This window comes from Engystomops pustulosus, chromosome 2 (genome assembly GCF_040894005.1).
Source record: "Engystomops pustulosus chromosome 2, aEngPut4.maternal, whole genome shotgun sequence".
Classification (NCBI taxonomy): domain Eukaryota; kingdom Metazoa; phylum Chordata; class Amphibia; order Anura; family Leptodactylidae; genus Engystomops; species Engystomops pustulosus.
Window position 1 is genome coordinate 149,856,171 of NC_092412.1, and position 21,168 is coordinate 149,877,338.

At 39.5% G+C, this 21,168-nt stretch overlaps 1 protein-coding gene across 8 annotated transcripts in view; it reads left to right on the forward strand.

The window, feature by feature from the left end:
• The window catches only part of DLGAP3 (DLG associated protein 3), a 292,505-nt gene that overhangs the window by 247,192 nt on the left and 24,145 nt on the right, over positions 1-21,168 (forward strand). For all 8 annotated transcript variants that reach the window (XM_072136868.1, XM_072136867.1, XM_072136866.1 and 5 more), the window contains one exon: positions 8,598-9,025. In XM_072136868.1, coding sequence (XP_071992969.1) covers positions 8,598-9,025 — 428 coding nt within the window. The remainder of the gene's footprint in view (positions 1-8,597; positions 9,026-21,168) is intronic.

The window sequence follows — 21,168 nt, forward strand, 5'->3', positions numbered from 1 at the left end:
AGGAGTGCCCTGCAGCTGCCAGGATTCTAGTTCTTATTGGCTCCTTTTGAAGGCTGTAACATTTTAGCTTTTCTATTATTGGGGCCATGTGATGGCATATTTTTTTTGCGGGATGAGATGCTTTTTCCAGTGTTACCATTTTGGGGTTGGTATCTCCTATTGTTGAAAATGAATGAATTTTTTTTTAGATGGCAGGAGTAGGAAAGCTTAAATTCTGTATTGGAGTTTGGTGTTCACCATATAGCCTAATAATGTTATCTTTATTCTATCAATAAGTCAATAAGATTACAGGGATACCAAACTTAGGTATTTTTTCTTAGGTTTTACTAAATTTGCCAAATAAAACCCTAACCAAATATTTCCCCTAACCCTGGGGAAAAATCTATCATTTTTCCATCGCCATCTTCTAAGTTGCATAATTTTTACTTTTTTGGCTACGTAGCTGGTTGATGGCTTGCTTTTTGAAAGACATGTTGTACTTTGCAACAGTATCATTCTGGAGTACATATGTTTTTGAACACTTTTTATTGCATTTTTTTGTGGGATAAAATACGTAAAAATCGTAATTTTTGGTGGGTTTTTAAGGTTTTTTTCTACAGTGTTCAGCAAGTGGGTTCAATAAGGATTAATGTGCAGGTCATTACAGATGCAGTGATGATGCTATATATATGGGGGGTTTGTGTTATGATTTAGACTTTTGCTTTAGATTTTTTTTGCGTTATATGTCTCTTTATATGTTTATGAGTCAAAGGGCATTTTTATTAATTTATTTTTTATTGAACAACATTTTTTTTACACTTTTTTACTAGTTCCACCATGGGACATAAACAAGCAATCATCTGATTTATTACCCAGTGCAGCCATACATACCCAAGTCCTCATACTACCTCCTGCAGATAATATAATACTAATAATCTTTATTTATATAGAGCCATCAAATTTTGTAGCGCTTTACAAGTATGCTTTGCATCATGAGCTGTACCATGCCTTCACCATACTTTTTTCTTTCCATCAATCTGGTAGAGGTTGATCTTGGTTTCAACTGTCCAATGAATGCGCTTCTAGAACTCTGCCGGCTTTTCAGAAGTTTTTTAAGCAAAGTCCAATCTAGCTTTTTTATTCTAGAGGCTTACGAGTGGTTTGCATCATAGTATCATAGTATATAAGGCTGGAAAAAGAAAAAGTCCATCATGTCCAACCTTTAAGAATTAAACAAGTGTTTTTTCCCCATAACCTGTGATATTTTTTCCCTCCAGAAAGTCATCCGGGCCTCTCTTGAACATGTACATAGAGTCTGCCAAAACAATCTCCTGCAACATAGTCTCACTGCTCTTACAGTAAAGAACCTTTGTCTATGTTGATGGTAGAATCGCCTCTCCCCCAGGCATAGAGGATGCTCCCTTGTCCTGGTCACAGGCCTAGGTTTAATCCTCTGAACCCCCTTTACTTTCATGCAGTCTCTCTTTATGGTAGATTTGGATATTGATATGCCTACATCCTGGGGAGTGTTACTCACTTGGTTGGCTGTTGGCTGTTGGTTGGCTGTTTACCAGTGCTTTCTATCTTTTTTTTTTTTGTATAATCATTTTTATTGGTTTTCGAAATTTACATAACAAGGTCATACATGTATTTCCTGTACAAAGGTCACTAGTGTATAATTCGTATTACTTGTACATTCCATAAAATTGCAGTCTGTTGCAATAAGCTCACCTTTGAGGTATTGCCACTTATTCAATTAGTACTGCTGTTTGACCTTGACCAACAAATATCAACAAAACATATCAAACCTAACAACAAGAACTTCACAGGGTACACATATTCATACGATATGGCTATCATTTAGTATATGTTCCTATATATACTATTTCTCAGTTCTAAGTAACTAAGGGGTCCCTACTCCTTTCCCATCCTTTCTCTGTCTTGAGTAGCTCTGGAAGTGTTTAGCCTATATTCTTTCCATGGCTGCTAGATCTCTTCCACTGGCTGATGTCTTAGAAAGCCATACGCTAATGCTTTTTCAATTTTGTATTTTTTATTGATTGTTGATTCTACCTCTCTTATTGGAGGACATTCAAGTGTCTTCCAATACGTTGCTATTATTCTGGCAATTGTGCATATTTTTGCAACTAATATGCGTTGTGTGAGGGAGATGCCTTGGAGGTCCAGGTGGAGTAATGCTTGTGCTCACCCTTTGTCATTATGGGGCGCAACATTTAAGGGGTCTCCCAGCATTTTATACATGTTGTCCCAATATGGTCTAATTATTGGGAATTCCCATGCAGTAAGGTACCCTTTACCCCAGACTCTCTCCAACATGAAGATGTAGCTTTAGGGTATGCTTTGTGAACCTTATCTGGAGTAAAATACCATCTTAGCATCACCTGGACCGTGTTCTCTATGTGTTCTGTACACTTCAAGGCCTTGTGTGTTATGGTGTTCGCTCTTCCCCACAAAGTTTGGGATATGTTGCAAGCCAGGTCAGTGTCCCAATTTTTTAATGCTTGAATTTTTTGGAATTGCATGCAATCTGTAAGGTGTCTATGCAGAATTTTAAGCCCTTTAGTGGCAGAGAACACTAGGCTCTGGAGTTCGGTGTCACAGGTGGATGTTGTTTTTCCTTCGGCCTCTATGAAGTGTTTCAAATGAAGGTACATAAATATTTTGATGCTTGGGAGCTGAAACCTTTTTCTTATCTCTGTGAATGGCAAAATAAGGGAATTGCCTATAATCTCTGCTACTCTTTCTATGCCCGCTCTCTTCCACTGTTTAGGTCTACTGATAAATATTCTATTGTGTCCATCTCCAGTTGGCTTATTCAAGTTGAGCAGATGGGATGGTGTTATTACATTTCAATTAATATTTTCCAGGAAGCTACTTATGTCTTGTGTAGTTAGATGGAACGTGTAGGGCAGTGGTTCTCAACCTGTGGGTCGGGACCCCAGCGGGGGTCGAACGACCAAAACCGGGGGTCGCCTAAAGCCATCGGAGCCGCAATTTTACTGTGTTTTTACTGCAAGTTGCATGGTTTGGGGTCACCACAGTATGAGGAACTGTATTGCGGGGTCACAGCATTAGAAAGGTTGAGAACCACTGGTGTAGGGGGTCATTCTTCAGTTTATATAGGGATACATAGTACTCTGTTCGAAATATCATTTAGGGTGATCAGTTTTCCTTTATTGTAAGGGGTATATATAACAACGCCCCGGTCTTTTGCAATCTTTTTTCATGTGGAGTAATAGTAATCTCAAATTTTCTCTATGGGTGGCCAGAGTCCTTGCCGAATGTGTTGAGGGTGATCGTTTGTTGTCAGGACTCTGAGTCTGTGGACCCTCTGGACCACTGCGGGAGATGGTACTAGCCGACACCTGGAACCGGAGTCTAAGTGGCACCTGGTCTTCACCAGAGCCCACGGCAAAGCTTGATGGTCTTGCTGCGGCAGGGTCCCACCAGGTCGTTCCACAGGTGCGACTAGCCCGCAGTGGCAGCCAAGGTAGCAATGCAGGAGACAGTCTGTACTTGGGGTGACAGCGGGAGAACAGCACAGGAAGGCACACTAGGACTCACGTCAGGAATAGCAGGATCTGGCACATGGAATGGACTGGCACACTGGACAAAAAGATCTTGAAGTACCGCCGCGCGCCCTAGGGAGTTGGACTGTGCGCTGGGCCTAGTCCGGGTGGGAGCGTGTAGAGGTAATTTCACGGCATCGGGAGCAGGGCCACAGCATCGGAGAGAAGCACGGGTGCACCCACAATCCGTGGTATGGAAGGCGGGAGTGCCCATGCCCATGACATTTGTTAGCTAGTTCTACTTTGCGGATCTCATCCATGATTTTTGTTATTAATAAAATGCCTCTCATGAACACCTTATGGGCATTCCACATCAATAAAGGGTCTGCTACTGACAGTGGATTAAACCTAAAATGCTCTTTTGTGTCCCTCAGAACAATCTCTTTATATTTTAGTTGGTTAAGGATATATTAATTGCAACCCGAGATGGATGATCATATATGTCCGTTACTTCCATGGTTATAGCCACATGGTCTGACCATGTTATTTTCTCAATGGTTGATAATGCTAACCTGTTCAGAAGGGATCTGTTCACTAGAAACAGGTCAATTCTAGAATATGTCTTGTGGACTAATGAGTTAAATGTACAGTCCCTTTCTGTGTTATGTTGCGACCTCCACACGTCATATACATTGTTGCGCCATAATTCTTCCCTTATACCGTGTTGTTCCGACTTGACCCTACTGAGAAGTCCATAGATGGGTTGGGAATGCTGTTAAAATCCTTATCCATTAGAAGATGACCTTGTACATGTCTTTGCTAGGCGGAATATCTTTCTGAGAAAATGAATTTGTTTCCTCTAAGTAGCGTATATGGACACAAGTGTAAATCACATATCTGCCTATGGGATCTTGTATTATTTTGACTTCTTGGAAAGCAAATGAGCACTCCCCTACTTTAATTTTTATAGTGTGCATGATATACACGTGGAAATGACGGATTTCGCATACATGGAGTGTCCTCCTCTTACAGATGTGTTTCTTGCACATATATAACATCACACGCTGTGTGATTTGAGCCCTTTTGTAAGGGTTATGGAAACCCTTAGCGTTTCTAGATCTAAATTTGACACTCATGCAAAGTATATCTAGAAATGCTGACTTTGTGGGTTTCCCAATTCATATATGGCCCTTTGACTAAGTGGTTGACATATCCTATATGTGGAGCTTGTGCAGCCTGTGACCCTGTAGCAAGCAAACATACCGATTAAAAAACTTTGCAGGTTCTCCTGTTGACCTATGCACTAACTTGAAGCTATTCGGGAATAGACTGCTCTACGGGGGTATGAACACAGTTCAGACAAAGGATACCAGTCTTCAAGGTACAAAGATCAGACTTTTTTATGGAGCCCTCATGACTTTGCAGCTCTAACTTGTTTCGTCTGTCCTTGGACCCTGCTAAGTGCCATTCTTTCTCCATCCTGGTGGGAACTGGGCCGGTTGGCCTTGCTGGTTCTGCCAGGTGGATTCCCCAGTTGTGCAGAAGGTGTTTGCCCTCTTCTGGGCTTCTTTTCAGCGAAACCACTCCATTTCATGTGATCATTAACTTGATGGGGAAACTCCATTTATATGGGATCTGGTGTTCTCTCAGGGTGGCTGTGATCTGGGTAAGCTCCTTCCTAAGTTGTAGTTTAGTCGCTGACAAGTCCACATATAGCACTGTCTCACCATAAGGTGCCGGGAGTGTTCCTTTATTCCCTGCTGCATCCATAAGTCTCTCTCTAATCGTAAAGAAATGGATTCTAGCAAGCACATCATGTGGGATTGTTTCTTCCAGGTGATTGGGTCTAGGGAGGCGATGTGCTCGATTGATACACAGTCCTTGTTCTGAATAGCCTGGGAGAAGTATACTGATTAAACCTTGCAAATACTTAGTCAGTTCAGACTGTGGTATAATTTCGGGTATGCCCTGGAATTTGACGTTATTATGCTGAGAGCGGTCCTTCAGATCCACCAATTTTGCTTGGACCATTTTTAATTCTTCCTCCATATCAAAGTGTGCATCTATTCATTCATTGTGTGACGCCACCATCTCTCCACTTTTGCCCTCCACATGGTTTACAATGTCTCCCAGGGAGAAGTTGAAATTGGTCTTCTCTTGCTGGACTGGGCTATATGAGGTCTGCATCCTCGATGCTGGCATCTGCAGACAGGCTTGGCCTTTGTTTAGTCAGGCTTTGGCCTTTGGGGGAGGGGAAGGAGGGCGACATAGCTGAAATCCACGGGAATCCACATCCCAGGAGCTTGGGACATGTTCCCCACTCTCATTGGGATCGACTGGGTTGTCCATGTTCATCGAGGAGGGTGCTGAGCAGGATCTCCTACCTGTAGGTAAGTGTCCGCCTCGTACCTCTTCTTGCTCTTGGTATTACAATCTTGATGCCCACATGTGAGGGTGGTCGGCGCCATCTTGATTTTGTGGGGCCGCAGCTCGGAGATAGAAATCAGTCAGCTTACAGGGCGGTGGGCCATTCCTCCACCTTTTTTTTCATGTCATGCTTGCACCTCCAGTGGCTAAAGATCCTTGGTCTGGTGCGATGTATGGTCGCTTTTTTCAGAGCTGGTACCAGAGCGGTCTCTCTATGCCATTCAGTTTGGCAACCAAGCCACGCCCACCAGTGCTTTCTATCTAATGATGTACAAAGCTGTAAGCTGCAAATTGTGCTACTCTCAATATTTACTGGATGTTTTTTTTACATGTTTATATTAGTTTTTGCACCATGAGGATGGCTCATTTCTCCAAATGCAAGCACCACACCTCAAGTCCACTTCAGACCTTTTATCTGCTTTATTAAGTATGACATAATGAAAAAATTGCAAATGTTAAGGAGCTGAAACTCCTAAACTTTTTATTCATATTTTAATGTGAATACCCTCAAATGAAAGCTGAAAGCCTGGACTTTATGCCCATGTACATTACATCATCATAACTTGAATATGTTTCAGTAAACAGGTTAAAAAAACCCAAATTTTTCAGTGATCAAATATTTATGGACCTGTGTTCCATATGAATAGTAATACCCTCAATGGATTCCAGAAGAGCCGCTGTTGGCATTGAAATCAATATGGCATGTTTGCACCGCCACAAACACAGGCAAACTGTGTACACCATTTTGGGGAGGATTGTGGCTTCCACATGACATCACAGGCAGTGACGATTCTCCCCAAATGGTGGCCACAATATGTTTATGATTGTGATTTCATGTGATCAGATACATACATGAGGTAGATGGTGCAGATGTAACAGGATGATGTGATTCTGGTCACATAACTATAAGTGCCCAATAATGTAACAGAGATCTACTTACAGCAGAATCATAGTCTGCCAAACAGGAACTATATAAGGAACATATAAGTTTACAAACTGTTTTTGGTACCATTGGATCAATGAAAAGGAACCATTTAGGGATCAGGGCATTTTTTGCATAGTCTATTTTGGGTGGGTACATTTGCATGAGGGGTTCTCTTTAAGTTCTGTGTTTATCCCTTTTATTTCATCAAACTGTTATTTTTTTGGAATGTACGTATATGTCTGTTTATATTATGATATCCTTTTGTTTGGTAACCCATCTTTTTGTAAGCACTGTTCTCTTTTACATTAAAACTTCACTTTAGTAAAAGCCTTCTTGTGTTCTAACAATTCCATAACTCAGAAGAAATGTTACCTTAATTGGTTGCTTAATTAGTGAGTGTAAAATTGTATTAAACATAGACTATCAAAGGTGTCTTTTCAGCCTCATATATGATGAGTGGTGGTAGCTAAAACCCTTTGGTTTTGGAGGGAGGAGAGCTGTCAGAGACAGTCCAGTGTGACCCAGTAGTCTCCTGAACCTAAGTATGTGATCCCAACAAGAGGATTCAGCTTGCGATTAATAAATATTTGGTTGTTGAGACATTTAATATAGTTTAAGGTACAGTGTTTATTTTTGGAACACTTCACAGGGCACGTAATATGCCCCCTTAAGACATTATTCCCTATACTGTAAATAAGGCATATCTGTGGAAAGTTAATAAGGAAAGTAAAAAAAAGTCATTAAATAAAATGTTTAGAAGTTACATCAAATGTGTTTTCCACCGTGTTTCTTCTATGCCCTGCATAGCTGTTTGGTTCAAATGGTCTAATGCTTAGCAACAAGATTTAATGTAAATCAGTTTTGTTTTGTCTCATGGGAGTTTCTGTGCAGATGTTGGTGTTTTTTGATGGATTTGGAAAATCACATTGTTTAATGCAGTATGTGCTTTCACAATTTTCCTTGTTATTATAACTTATATAATACCACCCCTGAGGAAGTTTCCAGCAGGAGATGCAACATGTGGGAAACCCTCCTTCTCCTAGTTATTCACCATCTACCTGATATAATCATTTGACACTTATGATGTTTGCTGGGACCTCTTTAGAATATTTCCTCACTGATATTGTATGCTTATTTTGAGTTTCAAGGGATTTCCGGGTTGTGTATACTTCATTTCTGATTGTATAATTGATACAGTTATATATTATATATGGATAGATGGGGACACCATAAGTTTAGGAGGTGTGTGGTTGCATTACCTTACCTTGTTAATGCAGTACACTTTTTAATTGCTTTTGTATGTTCATTTTCTTTATTCTTGCTTGACATGTTATTTTGTAATAATAAAATTCATTGTCATTTTTTTCTATTGCCTCTGCACATCTTTCATTAGTAGTCTGCCGGCTTATTATACCACTGATTGTGCAGGGTCCCAGTTGTTTTTGTTGATGTTTCTGCATTTTTGTCCCCATAATGTCTTCCCATACATTGCCAAACAGGGGCCTAATGCATGTGATAGATGTATGAAATAATGACATTACTGGGCAGTTCCCTGTAGTCACTCACACTACAGACTGTATTATCATGTCTGGTTAACGGGTGTAAATTTCTGGTTATACATACATATATATTTATATGGTCGATATGTTGGATAAATGTTGGATATGCAAAAAGTTTTCCACCATTTTAAATTCTGTAACTAATTTCTTGTTAACTTCTCTTTTCCTCTATAATAGGAGGTCAAGGTTTAAGCGTTCTAACAGTGTCACTGCTGGAGTTCAGGCAGATTTGGAGCTTGAAGGCTTCCCTGGACTGACTGTTCCCACAGAAGACAAAGGCTTGCAGTTTGGACGCTCCTTTCAGCGACACTCCTCCGAGCCCTCAGATACCAGCCAGCAGTACTCAGTGTACAAGACTGTTCATACTCAAGGTCAGTGGGCGTACAGGGAGGACTATCAAATGCAGTATGATACAGGAGAAGAGTCTCGTCAAGAGTCCTGGATGGACAGAGGCACTCAGAGTCTTCCCGACTCAGGCAGAGCATCGCCATGTCACAGAGATGGGGAGTGGTTCATTAAGATGTTGCAAGCAGAGGTGGAAAGGATGGAAGGATGGTGTCAGCAGATGGAAAGAGAGGCAGAAGAATATGATCTACCAGAAGAAAGTAAGTATTTGGACCCATCATTTTTCTTAAAATGTTATTTGGCTTAGAAGAATGATTATATAGTCACAAAAATGATCTTACAGTTATCAAGCAACAAAAAAATTTGTTGTAAGAGAAATAATAAATCTTTCCAGGAACATGCAACAAGTAACTGCTAAATATGGCCCACATTCATTGCTTTTCCCCAATAGATGCTTCAGCCGGCCATAACTTTCTTAGTTACTTATTTTTAGAAGGCATATAATTTGTAACAATGTAGAGAATTCCATAATTTATCTGTAATTTACAGAATCATGTGTGTGGTCTATTATGCAGCCAAATATGTTTGAAGAATAAAGAAGAGAGTTGTAAACATTTGACATCACAAAGTAAAATTACATCAGATAACTCGATTTTAAGCAAAGCACTTATTAAGTGTGTTCAGTGAGTTCAGTATGCTTACTGAATCCTCAAACAGATTTTTTTTTATTGGCTTGTTAGGGAAATACTTATTTTATTATCCTGTTTAAAACATGTCTGCAAAGTACCTACATATTAGAAACTAAAAGAACCTTTCTTAAAATATAAATTAGGTGAATGCCAATGGGATAGATTTATCAGAAGTGTCTGAGAGCACACCTTTTCTAATTACTCATGGCAACCAATCAGAGCTCAGTTTTCATTTTTCCACAGCAGTTTATAAAGTGAAAGCTGAGCTTTGGTTGCCATGAGTAACCCAATTGATTTTCCTGTCAGACACTTCTGTTAAATCTAATCTCACAGATTATTTAAAAAACTGTACAAATAGAACAATGAACAAATAGAAATGTCACCCAGGGCTGACATAAGCCAAATTGGGCAATAACAAAAACAGATTGGTAGCTCTACTGTAATTGATAAACCATAACCACTGGACGAAACAGTCCAAATATATAGGGTTACACAGATGAATGAGCCCAGTGGACAAATCTAATGTCACACATTATTAAAAAACCTGTACAAATAGAACAATAACCAAATAGAAATGTCACCCAGGTCTGCTACAAGCCAAATTGGGTAATAATGAAAACAGATTGGTAGCTTCAATATAATTGATAAACCATGGCCACTGGATGACACAGACCAAATAAATAGGGTTACCCACTCTATTGAGTGGTGTGTAAACCTCAGAAGAAATCAAATGACAGGTATCTAACATATGCTAAGTAAAATGGCACTGGACAATAACTCTGACATTCCTAGTTATAAAAGTCACAAAATGTCTAAAGAGTGTCCAAAATACTTCATATATGTGAGGGAGCACATAGTACAGTTTTTGTGGCCCAAATTATGCCAAAATGATCAAGCTTTTTCTATAGTATATCTCCCACATTTATAACAATAGTTAAGGAATAGCTATGGTGCTGAAAAACCCAAACTCGGCTTATACATCTGTATAAAAAAAATATACTTACATACTCACCTTTTCCTTCTCTTCACCCGTAACAAAGCGGGCAGAAATGCGTCCATGTTCTCTCCCTGTCTGGCTGCCAGAGTGCATGGACGTGTTTCTGCCTGCTCTGTTACGATTGAAGAGGAGAAGAAAGTGGAGCTAAGTGGTAGCTTTGGGGAGCATCGGAAGGTGAGTATGTACGTTTATTTTGTATACACTGAGTGGCTGCATCGGGCATTAAATTATTAGGGAGGCTGCAGGGCATTGCTTTATTAGGGGTCTGCATCGGCATTTCTTTACTAGGGGGACTGAATCAGGCATTTTATTATTATTGCTGGGGGGGGGGCTGCTGCAGCGCATTATACTATGGGGGGCTGCATGGGTCATTTCTTTACTTGGGGTGGCTGCATGGTGCATTACATAATTTGAGAAGGCTGTGAACAATGCATTTACCAGCCTAGGCTTATACTCAAGTATATAAGTTTTCCCAGTTATTTGTGCTAAAATAAGGCGCCTTCGGCCTCTACTTGGGTCGACTTATACTCGAGTATATACAATACTAAGTAACTTTGCATATTATAATGCCTTAATGAGAACAATCAGGCAAATTACTGTGTAATAGCCAAATTACTGAATAATAGCAGGTCTTTAAGTACAAGATGCAGATTGTCCAGTCTAACTTTAAACCACCTAATGGCTTAATTTATCAAGCCTAACATGCACCAAAATATTGGTGAATTTTTGGCACATGATCATGCCAGATGCCTGTTAAAACACCATCACTTTTTCCCTTGCCACACGTCCTTGTTGGGCAAGATATGTAAAGTCTGGAAGGCAAGTTGGCCAGTTTTATTTTGTTCTAGTTTAATTTCAGTACATGATAATTCTGATGCATTTCCATTAGTAAATTCTCCCCAATACTTTTCCCCAAGGTTCTTTAGTAGACTTCCAGGATATCTTATACTGATAGAGAAGAACTAGAACACCTTCAAGTTTAAGAACTCTTGGGTATATTAACACTTGCAAGTCGGAGGAATCTTTTTCAATATTGCCTAAATATTCAGCTAACTGCCTTTTCAATTTACACGAATAGCTTCTAACATGTACCAGGTTACAGTCTGTGTATTTAATTTAATATACCACTCACAATAACACATAGACACAGACTAGACAGACATGTGTATATTACACGAGGGGTGCCTGTGTGGCGCAAACAATGTTGTGGTGAACTAGTGGTGCACTGCTGCTGCTATTGGTTTGGCAGAAGAGACACCATCCGTAGCTCCACTTTTGCCAAGTACAGCTGCCTGGTTGTGGCTGCCACTGGAGCCTTGGTGCAGCGTTCCTCCTGACTTGCTGTAAGCCTTTGGTTGTGATCACTTACATTTCAGGTGCTTCACCTCTACTGGTGCTCTTGACTGCCAGGACCTGGTTCTGGTGCTCTGTTGCAACCAGTTGTGCAACATGGAGCCCCTGCTGCTAATGATCTGTTTAGTCGGGAGTGTTAGGCCACAGTGTTAGGTTGTTAGGTTAGAGCCAATGCACCTGCATCAGCGCCATTTTGGTAGTGCATCTTTAAGTACATTTGTTCCCTTCTGGTTCAATTTTGGTAAAATTCTTTTGCACTTAAAAATAGTTGCACTTAAAAAAGATGCACTGGGTATGACAAAGGTCAGGTAGGACCTGTAGTCTGTTATTTATACACCCAGGACAAATTAGTAACAACTACCAGGTGTAAATCTAGAGGGCGGAGAAACACAGAAAGGAGTCAGATATTCTCCAGTGAGAGCAAGAAAACAGATTTGTTTACACATAACAATGAACATGAAAGGTGAAGAAAAAGACAAGAGATGCTGGGACTTTTGGTGCTGAATTAAGCAGACACACCTGTGGATGAGAGAAATGATTGATGGGGAGATGAAGACATTAAATATGATGATGGAATTCAAGGCCATATTCTATAATGATACATTCTGGTATAATTCTTTTACATTTAAAAATAGTTGAACTTAGAAAAAGTTGCACTGTGTATGACCAAGGTCAGGTATAACCTGTAGTCTGTTATTATACACCCAGGACAAATTAGTAACAACTACCAGGTGTTAATTAAGAGGGTAGAGAGACACAGAAAGGAGACAGAAAGTCTCCAGGGAGAACAGGGAAGCAGATATGCATTTACACATACAAATAAACATGAAAGGTGCAGAAAAAAAGAAGAGATGTTGGGACTTTTGGTGCCGAATCAAGCAGACATATCAATAAACATAAAAGGTGCAGAAAAAGACAAGAGTTGCGGGGACTTTTGGTGCCGAATCAAGCAGACATATCAATAAACATGAAAGGTGCAGAAAAAGACAAGAGATGCTGGGACTTTTGGTACCGAACTAAGCAGACATAGCAATAAACATGAAAGGTACAGAAAAAGACAAGAGATGCTCAGACTTTTGATGCCGAATTAAGCAGACATATCAATAAATATGAAAGGTGCAGAAAAAAAAGAGATCCTGGGAGTTTTGGTGCAGAATTAAGGCGCCAGACCAATAAACATGCAAGATTCAGAAAAAGACCAGAGAGGCTGGGACTTTTGGTGCCGAATTAAGCAGACATACCTGTGGATGAGAGACATGATTGATGGTGAAACCGATGAAGACAATGAAGATGATGATGGAATGCAATGCCATATTCTATAATGCTACATTGGTATAATTATTTTGCTCTTAAAAATAGTTGCACTTAGAAAAAGATGCATTGGGTATTTATAAGAAGTGCAAAACAATATTTTTCAATTATCAGTTGGTTGGGCATATTAAAATGCTAATACCTTACATTAAAAAAAAAAAAATACAGACCATCTATGGTATAAAGTGATAATAATAAAGTGAAGCTTCTTCTGTAAATTTTGAAAAAGAGCATAAGGCCCGAAATGGACAGAATAACAAACTTTCTGAATTTTTAACAAAGTCATACAAGATTAATGACACTGTGATGTCCAGGTACTTTGTGTGTCTTCAAGAGGTTTAGAAGACTTTACCTGCTACATGCATGTTGGTACCAAAGGAACAGAAATTTGCAAGTGTCCTATCTGGATGAAGACTGGTGTGCTTTTGATCCATTCACTTTTAGGGGAACTCTGACACCATCCTGTTACATGGAACATGCTTCTCTGCAGTCCCTTGGACTTTGTATATAAGATGGCAACTGATGGCTGGTTCAAGCAGCGGCATGTATTTATTTTTATTAAATTACTTTTATTACATTCCCTTTTTAAAAAAAAATAAAAAATTAATTGGCTGGACCATTATACAAGCTCTTATACATACCTCTTTTGTCACCACCCCTCATCTTGCGAGCAGGGTCCTCAATTCTATTGTCTCCATATGACTGTTTTACTCTGTAATGTCTTATTTTATTTGTAGATGTTCCCCACAAATTGTAAAGGCGCTACTGAACCTGATGGCGCTATATTAATAAAGAAAATTATTTTATTAAAAAAATATTTTAAAAACTAAATACTCACCCGTGCTTCTCTTCATCTTGATCCCGGCGCTGTCCATTGCTATTCTTCACAGGCAGGGATCACCTAGAAAACAAACTAATAATTAGCAGCACGGAGCTTGGGAACAAGATGTCCAGTGCTTTGGGCTGCTAATTTTGCACACCCTCACCACCTCCCTTTCTCACTGGACCTCACCTCCCTTTCCCAACATGGGAGAGGGTGGTGCGGGGGCATACATAATTAGCAGCCAGAGCCCCAGACATCTTGTCCCCAAGCTCCATGCTGCTTATTATAAGTTTGTGGGGCGAGTATTTTTAGGGTTTTTTAAAAATGATTTTTATGTGGTTGATTTCCTTTAGTAGCAAATATCCATGTTGTATATACACAGCACATATTGAGGCATTTAAACACATACCAACCTAAAAAAGGATCTTAGTTTTTTAAATGACTCTCATGGAGAATAATCCCTTTTGCCAGGGCGTACAATCCGAAATAGAGATAATCCTCCATACATAAAGATACATAAGGATCAATAAAGAACTTAGTCATGCACGTTGAGTGTGAGCGCCTAAAATTTTGTTCACTTGACGCTTAATGAATAGGCCAATATTTGCCATACTGTTATGCCAGTTTGTGGTGTAAATTGTGTGAACATTTCAAAGACTTTTTTGATTTTGATTTAATTTTGAACAATAGATGAATGCCAAAGCTTTTAGTCACAGTTCCACAATTCACTCCAACTGTACATGTGGGGTAGTGAGTCATTAAATGTCATTTAGCATTTAACATAAACAAATCCTATGAATTACATATTTGATCACTTGATGACAAGATCGTTCTTTGATTCATAAAGGTCAAATTTGCATATGTTCAAACATTTATTAGTTAAAACATTTCAAGTTTTTCATTTGTATATTGAGAGTGATAGGAATCTCTAAGGAAATCAGTTGCCATTACATAATTATTGCTTCTATATGACTGGGAAGGCATCACAAAGTTTGTACTAAGCGTTCACTCCAGGTCAATCAATTAGCTGGATGTATATTGTCAGGGATGCTAATACAGTACATAAAGACAGGGAAAATGATGATAGTAAAGTGTGATATTAACATTAGCAGGGAGGCTAAACTGTAATGAATAACAGATTGCATCACCATCAGTGGTAAATTTATCTAATGTTATGATGTTCCATTAATGAACAAAATGATGTTTTGCTTAAAATTTAAATTATGGTTTTAGTCTGATTTTTTGTGTTTAACGTAAAGTAACAACATTTATTGCAATAACTTATTTTCTAATTTAGACAAAATAATGAATGGTCTAGGTTTCTTGTTGTTATTTACAACTGAAACACCTAACAGAGTATCCTTCACAAATGTGACCAGTGCCTAAAAAATGGAAAACCTCAGACCCTATAATATACTTAAATGTTAACCTCATATTGGTATGGGTCAATGATTTTATGGTGAAAACTATTATTGCAATGTAAAATATGTATATTACACATATCTGAGATGAATATCTCATCTCAGAAAAATTAGAAACTGTGATTTGAAAAGTAGTCAAATTGTGATATTTATGGTATTTTAAGTATTGTGTGAGGAAAACCTTGATTCAAACCAATGTGCCCAGTTGAGCCATGTCCATGAAGTCTGGAGGGATACACACAGAGTACCTATGGCTCAATATAGTGTAGCCATCAGCACATCAGACATTATGCCTTGCTTTTCCTTTTAAGAGGTAATCTCACCTAGAAGAAATGCCTATGTAATACAATGTTACACTATGCCTGTCATGTTGTAGCCCCTTTCTACAGCTCGGAGACATGGATGCATAATACAAAACTATGAATAAGAATATATACTGGAACCTCTGTGCCTGCCTAGGACACATGGCAGCACCCAGTTGAAGACTCCCGTAATCTTCACCCCAGCTGCGTTATCAATGAATAGTGCAAGCCAAACAATTGATTTCAGAAATAACTTTCATTTATTGTATACAACATCTCTATATATAAATTGGAAATACTTTAGTACATCACAATCAAAGTCCATCAGAATGTATCATATTATTTCCGTATCATATTATCATGCGAGGCAAGTGATGTCACTGATGGGGATATATCTTTTACATTTACAAGGAAAGAAAAGAAGAAGAAAGAAAAGAGCCGCTCTCGGCTCTTCTGTCCTCTTTGGCTGTGCGTGCATGTTCCCGACTCCTAGGGCACGCGCGCGCCTGCTTCAGGAGATTTGAAGGACCAGCGCGCTGTTAATTGGCGCTGGCCATTCCCTGCAAGCCCTGCCGGATCTTTGTGTCTCACAGCCTCAAAGAAAGTTCCCTTGTGATTATCCTGTGTTCCTCTGCCTCCTGCGTTCTAGTGTATTCCTGCTCCTGAGTCCTGTGTTGCCGTGTTCCGATGTTACCAGAGTCCCTCCGTGTTCCTGTGTTACCAGATTTCCTCTGTGTTGCTGTGTTCCTGTCTCCCATGTTCCTGAGTCCCCGTTCCCATCTGCCTGATCTCCCATTGCTGACCTTGGATTGAACTTGACATCACATCTCTGACACCTGCCCTGACCCTGAGCCGGCACCTGACCACGAGACTGCCTTCCATTAAGGTACCTCGACCTCGGCTGCCACCGCGGGCTAGTGGCACCTGTGAAACGACCTGGTGGTACACTGCTGCAGCAAGCCCATCCCTCTTTGTGGTGGACTCTGGTGAAGACCAGGTGCCACTTAGACTTCAGTTCCAGGTGTTGGCTAGTTTCTCCTCCCGCGGTGGTTCAGTGGATCCACACATCTTGAATCCTGACAAGGAAAATCTTCTAATTCACTTTTTTATCGACAAAATAATGGGGGAACTCAGTGGGAACAGAAATATCAGGAGGAATTATGTCCAGTGTAAACAACAGTGGGCTGATGACACATCAGAAGAAAAAAAAACAAACCATAAATATAATAGTTAAAAAGCCAACAAAAGCTAGGCTACGGCGATAATGAATCGTGATGACTATTGTTAAGATGCTGAAAAACAACTGGTGAATACTATAGTTTACCGTAAATGACTCCACTTCAGCAATTCAAAGAGATGATTGAAGTTGTGATTAGATTTATGAATCTAAAGAAGATGGGATCATTTTTGAAGCTATATCTAATGCACTTTCAAATGATCATCAACATTTACCAATAATATACACTCACCGGCCACTTTATTAGGTACACCTGTCCAACTGCTCGTTAACACTTAATTTCTAATCAGCCAATCACATGGCGGCAACTCAGTGCATTTAGCCATGTAGACATGGTCAAGACAATCTCCTGCAGTTCAAACCGAGCATCAGTATGGGGAAGAAAGGTGATTTGAGTGCCTTTGAACGTGGCATGGTTGTTGGTGCCAGAAGGGCTGGTCTGAGTATTTCGGAAACTGCTGATCTACTGGGATTTTCACGCACAACCATCTCTAGGGTTTACAGAGAATGGTCCGAAAAAGAAAAACATCCAGTGAGCGGCAGTTCTGTGGGCAGAAATGCCTTGTTGATGCCAGAGGTCAGAGGAGAATGGGCAGACTGGTTTGAGCTGATAAAAAGGCAACAGTGACTCAAATCGCCACCCGTTACAACTAAGGTAGGCAGAAGAGCATCTCTAATTGCACAGTACGTCGAACTTTGAGGCAGATGGGCTACAGCAGCAGAACACCACACCGGGTGCCACTCCTTTCAGCTAAGAACAGGAAACTGAGGCTACAATTTGCACAAGCTCATCGAAATTGGACAGTAGAAGATTGGAAAAACGTTGCCTGGTCTGATGAGTCTCGATTTCTGCTGCGACATTCGGATGGTAGGGTCAGAATTTGGCGTCAACAACATGAAAGCATGGATCCATCCTGCCTTGTATCAACGGTTCAGGCTGGTGGTGGTGGTGTCATGGTGTGGGGAATATTTTCTTGGCACTCTTTGGGCCCCTTGGTACCAATTGAGCATCGTTGCAACGCCACAGCCTACCTGAGTATTGTTGCTGACCGTGTCCATCCCTTTATGACCACAATGTACCCAACATCTGATGGCTACTTTCAGCATGATAATGCGCCATGTCATAAAGCTGGAATCATCTCAGACTGGTTTCTTGAACATGACAATGAGTTCACTGTACTCAAATGGCCTCCACAGTCACCAGATCTCAATCCAAAAGAGCATCTTTGGGATGTGGTGGAACGGGAGATTCGCATCATGGATGTGCAGCCGACAAATCTGCGGCAACTGTGTGATGCTATCATGTCAATATGGACCAAAATCTCTGAGGAATGCTTCCAGCACCTTGTTGAATCTATGCCACGAAGAATTGAGGCAGTTCTGAAGGCAAAAGGGGGTCCAACCTGTTACTAGCATGGTGTACCTAATAAAGTGGCCGTTGAGTGTATTTATTACCTAAGATACATAAGGGAGCTTCATCTCTTGTTGATTTACGCTGGTTCATTCTGCAGAATATTGCAAAAAAAGTTACCTCATTGCCTGATGGATACTGGTTTATTTTTGGAGGGAATAGAGATCATCGATTCTGCAGAAGTCACTATAATGTGTACTCTAGATGTTAAAAGTTTATACACTAATATACCTTATGCTGAAGGGATGCAAGGAGTAAGAGAGTTGTTGTACCAAGAATCTAAGAATAATTATACCTTACAATTTTTGATGTGTCTGTTGGTTTTGATCCTAACTAGAAATTATTTTAGTTTTGGAGACCAGTTTTACTTGCAGCTACAGGGAACCTGTGGCTCCAAGTTACGCTAACATATTTATCTAATTTTTTTTAAACAAATCATTGTAGATCATGTAGATCATTGTAGATCATTGTCGATTTTGTTATGGACCAGGTATGTGGACAATGGGGCAGATTTATCAAGCAGTCTGAAAGTCAGAATATTTCCAGTTGCCCATGGCAACCAATCACAGCTCAGCTTTCATTTCACTAGTGCTCATTAATATTTTAAAGGGGAGCTGTGATTGGTTGCCATGGGCAATTGGAAATATTCTGACTTTCAAACACTTGATAAATATGCCCCAATGTCTGCTTATAATGGAAAGGCCATGAGGTGTCATTACATCAGTTTGTTGATTATCTGAACAGCCGACATTCATTGACTGAATTTGTATTGGAAAGTAGCATAGAAGTGTTACATTATTTGGACATTGAAGTTCAAAGAGATGCTTCTAACATTAATACATTTGTGAATATGTTGTATTCTAAACCCTCTGATAGGAATAATTTATTATTTTGTAATAGTCAGCATGCTCCCCAAACTTTTTGAGCCATACCTAGGGGGCAATTTATAAGAGCTCTCGGATATGTAGTAATAACATTGAGTATACTACACACGTGGAGCAATTGGTGAATAAATGAGAAACACAGGACTAGAACTATTACAGATCCCATGAAAAGAGATCAAAAGGAAAAAGATAAGATGAAAACTGATAATATGGTGTTAATTTCTAAATATGATTGCCATGCCAATATGGTAAAAAAGGTTATTGTGAAAAATTGATCAGTCACACAACCCCAAATATGGCAAATTATTAAGAAACAGACCTCAGTTAATCTATAAGAAAGGTAAATAGAAACAGAGGTTGTTGCGTATCCAAAAAAAAGGTACATATGCATTCTTATCATGCCAGCCTTGTACAGCAAATATTAAAGGAGATAAATTTGATCATCCACGGAAACACACACTGATTGACATTAAAAGTGTTTTTACATGTGATAGTTCTAACGTTATTTATATGTTGTTGTTATTTAAATGTCCACATAGTTTAGCCAACATTGGACAAACGTTGAGGAGTATTAAAGTTAGATTAAATGAACATAAGTCATCCATTAGGCATTTTCTATCGTTGAAAGCAGGAGATGTTGTTAAAGCTAATGTCATGGTGACACACTAGACACTTTAGAGATAAAGCTCTAGGGCAGTGGTGGCGAACCTATGGCACAGGTGGCACTCAGAGCCATTTCTGTGGGCACTCAGACCATTGCCTCAGGACAGAGTTCACCAAATCTTCCTGCAGACCAAGGCAAGAGATGCTGCTCTCAGTGCTGTTTTAAAGTTGTTTCGAACTGTATTAAAATTGAGAAGGTGTTGAGAGAACTGTAATATCTTTGGAGGTTCTCCTGCTGGACCCACCATTATTCCTCTACTGAGAGACCCTGGAGAGAAGCTACAATGTCTGAGTCTGAATTTGCCTTTCCTTTTTCAATTGTATTGGTTTCCTCAGGGGGCCAATACGATTGAAATATTGGACGAACAGGTAGCAATAAGTTACTGCTTAAAATGCCATGTTGGCACTTCATGGTAAATAAGTGGATTTTTGTTGTAGTTTGGGCACTCTCTCACCAAAAGGTTCGCCATCACTGCTCTAGGGTGTTTGAATTACGATGGTTAATACTTGAACAGGTAGATAGGACCGATAGGGTTAATGTTAGAAGGCAACACCTCTTGAGGGAGGTATTTTGGATTACTTAACTTGGGACTCTCCACCCTCATAGATTAAATGAACAATGCAATTTAGGGTTTTTCTGTAAATGTTATATGTTTGTATTAGCATTGTTGTATATAGTTGGAGTATAGACTGTGGAGTAAGTGTTGTCTAATAAAATTAGAAGAACTTAGAGGTCGCTGCTTGACGGTTTATGGGATTGTGTTATCCGAAACGTCGCTGCATGCCCTCGTTCAGCTAGTAAAGCCCTCTCCATTTAAACATGCCTTGGATGATATGAAATATATTCTTATGGAGAAAGAAATAATATGATACCTTCTGACAGACTTCTAATGGTGATGTACTAAAGTATTTCCAATTATATTTGAAATAAATAAGTATTTGAAATAAATTGTATGGCTTAAATTATTAATTGGTAATACAAAACTATGGCCATTGACTTGCAATTTGCTTTACAACAGTAGCTGGGGTGTCCAAAGGAAAATCTATCATTTTAAATGAATGATTCGTCCATACATCTGTCTAAAACTGACTCTGTTCATTTTAATACAGCATGTCCAGGTCACCTTGCCTAATAGTATCTGCCTGTTCTTTCTTCTTCTTTTCTTATTTTTAAAAAGAAACCCTGAAGGACTAAAGAAAATGTCATGACACAGAAAAATATTCACAACTATATTTCTTCCTAATCTGTCTTTTAAGATGCATATGAGGGATGGAAGGAATAGTAGTGTTGAAATAAGCACAAGTTCTTTTA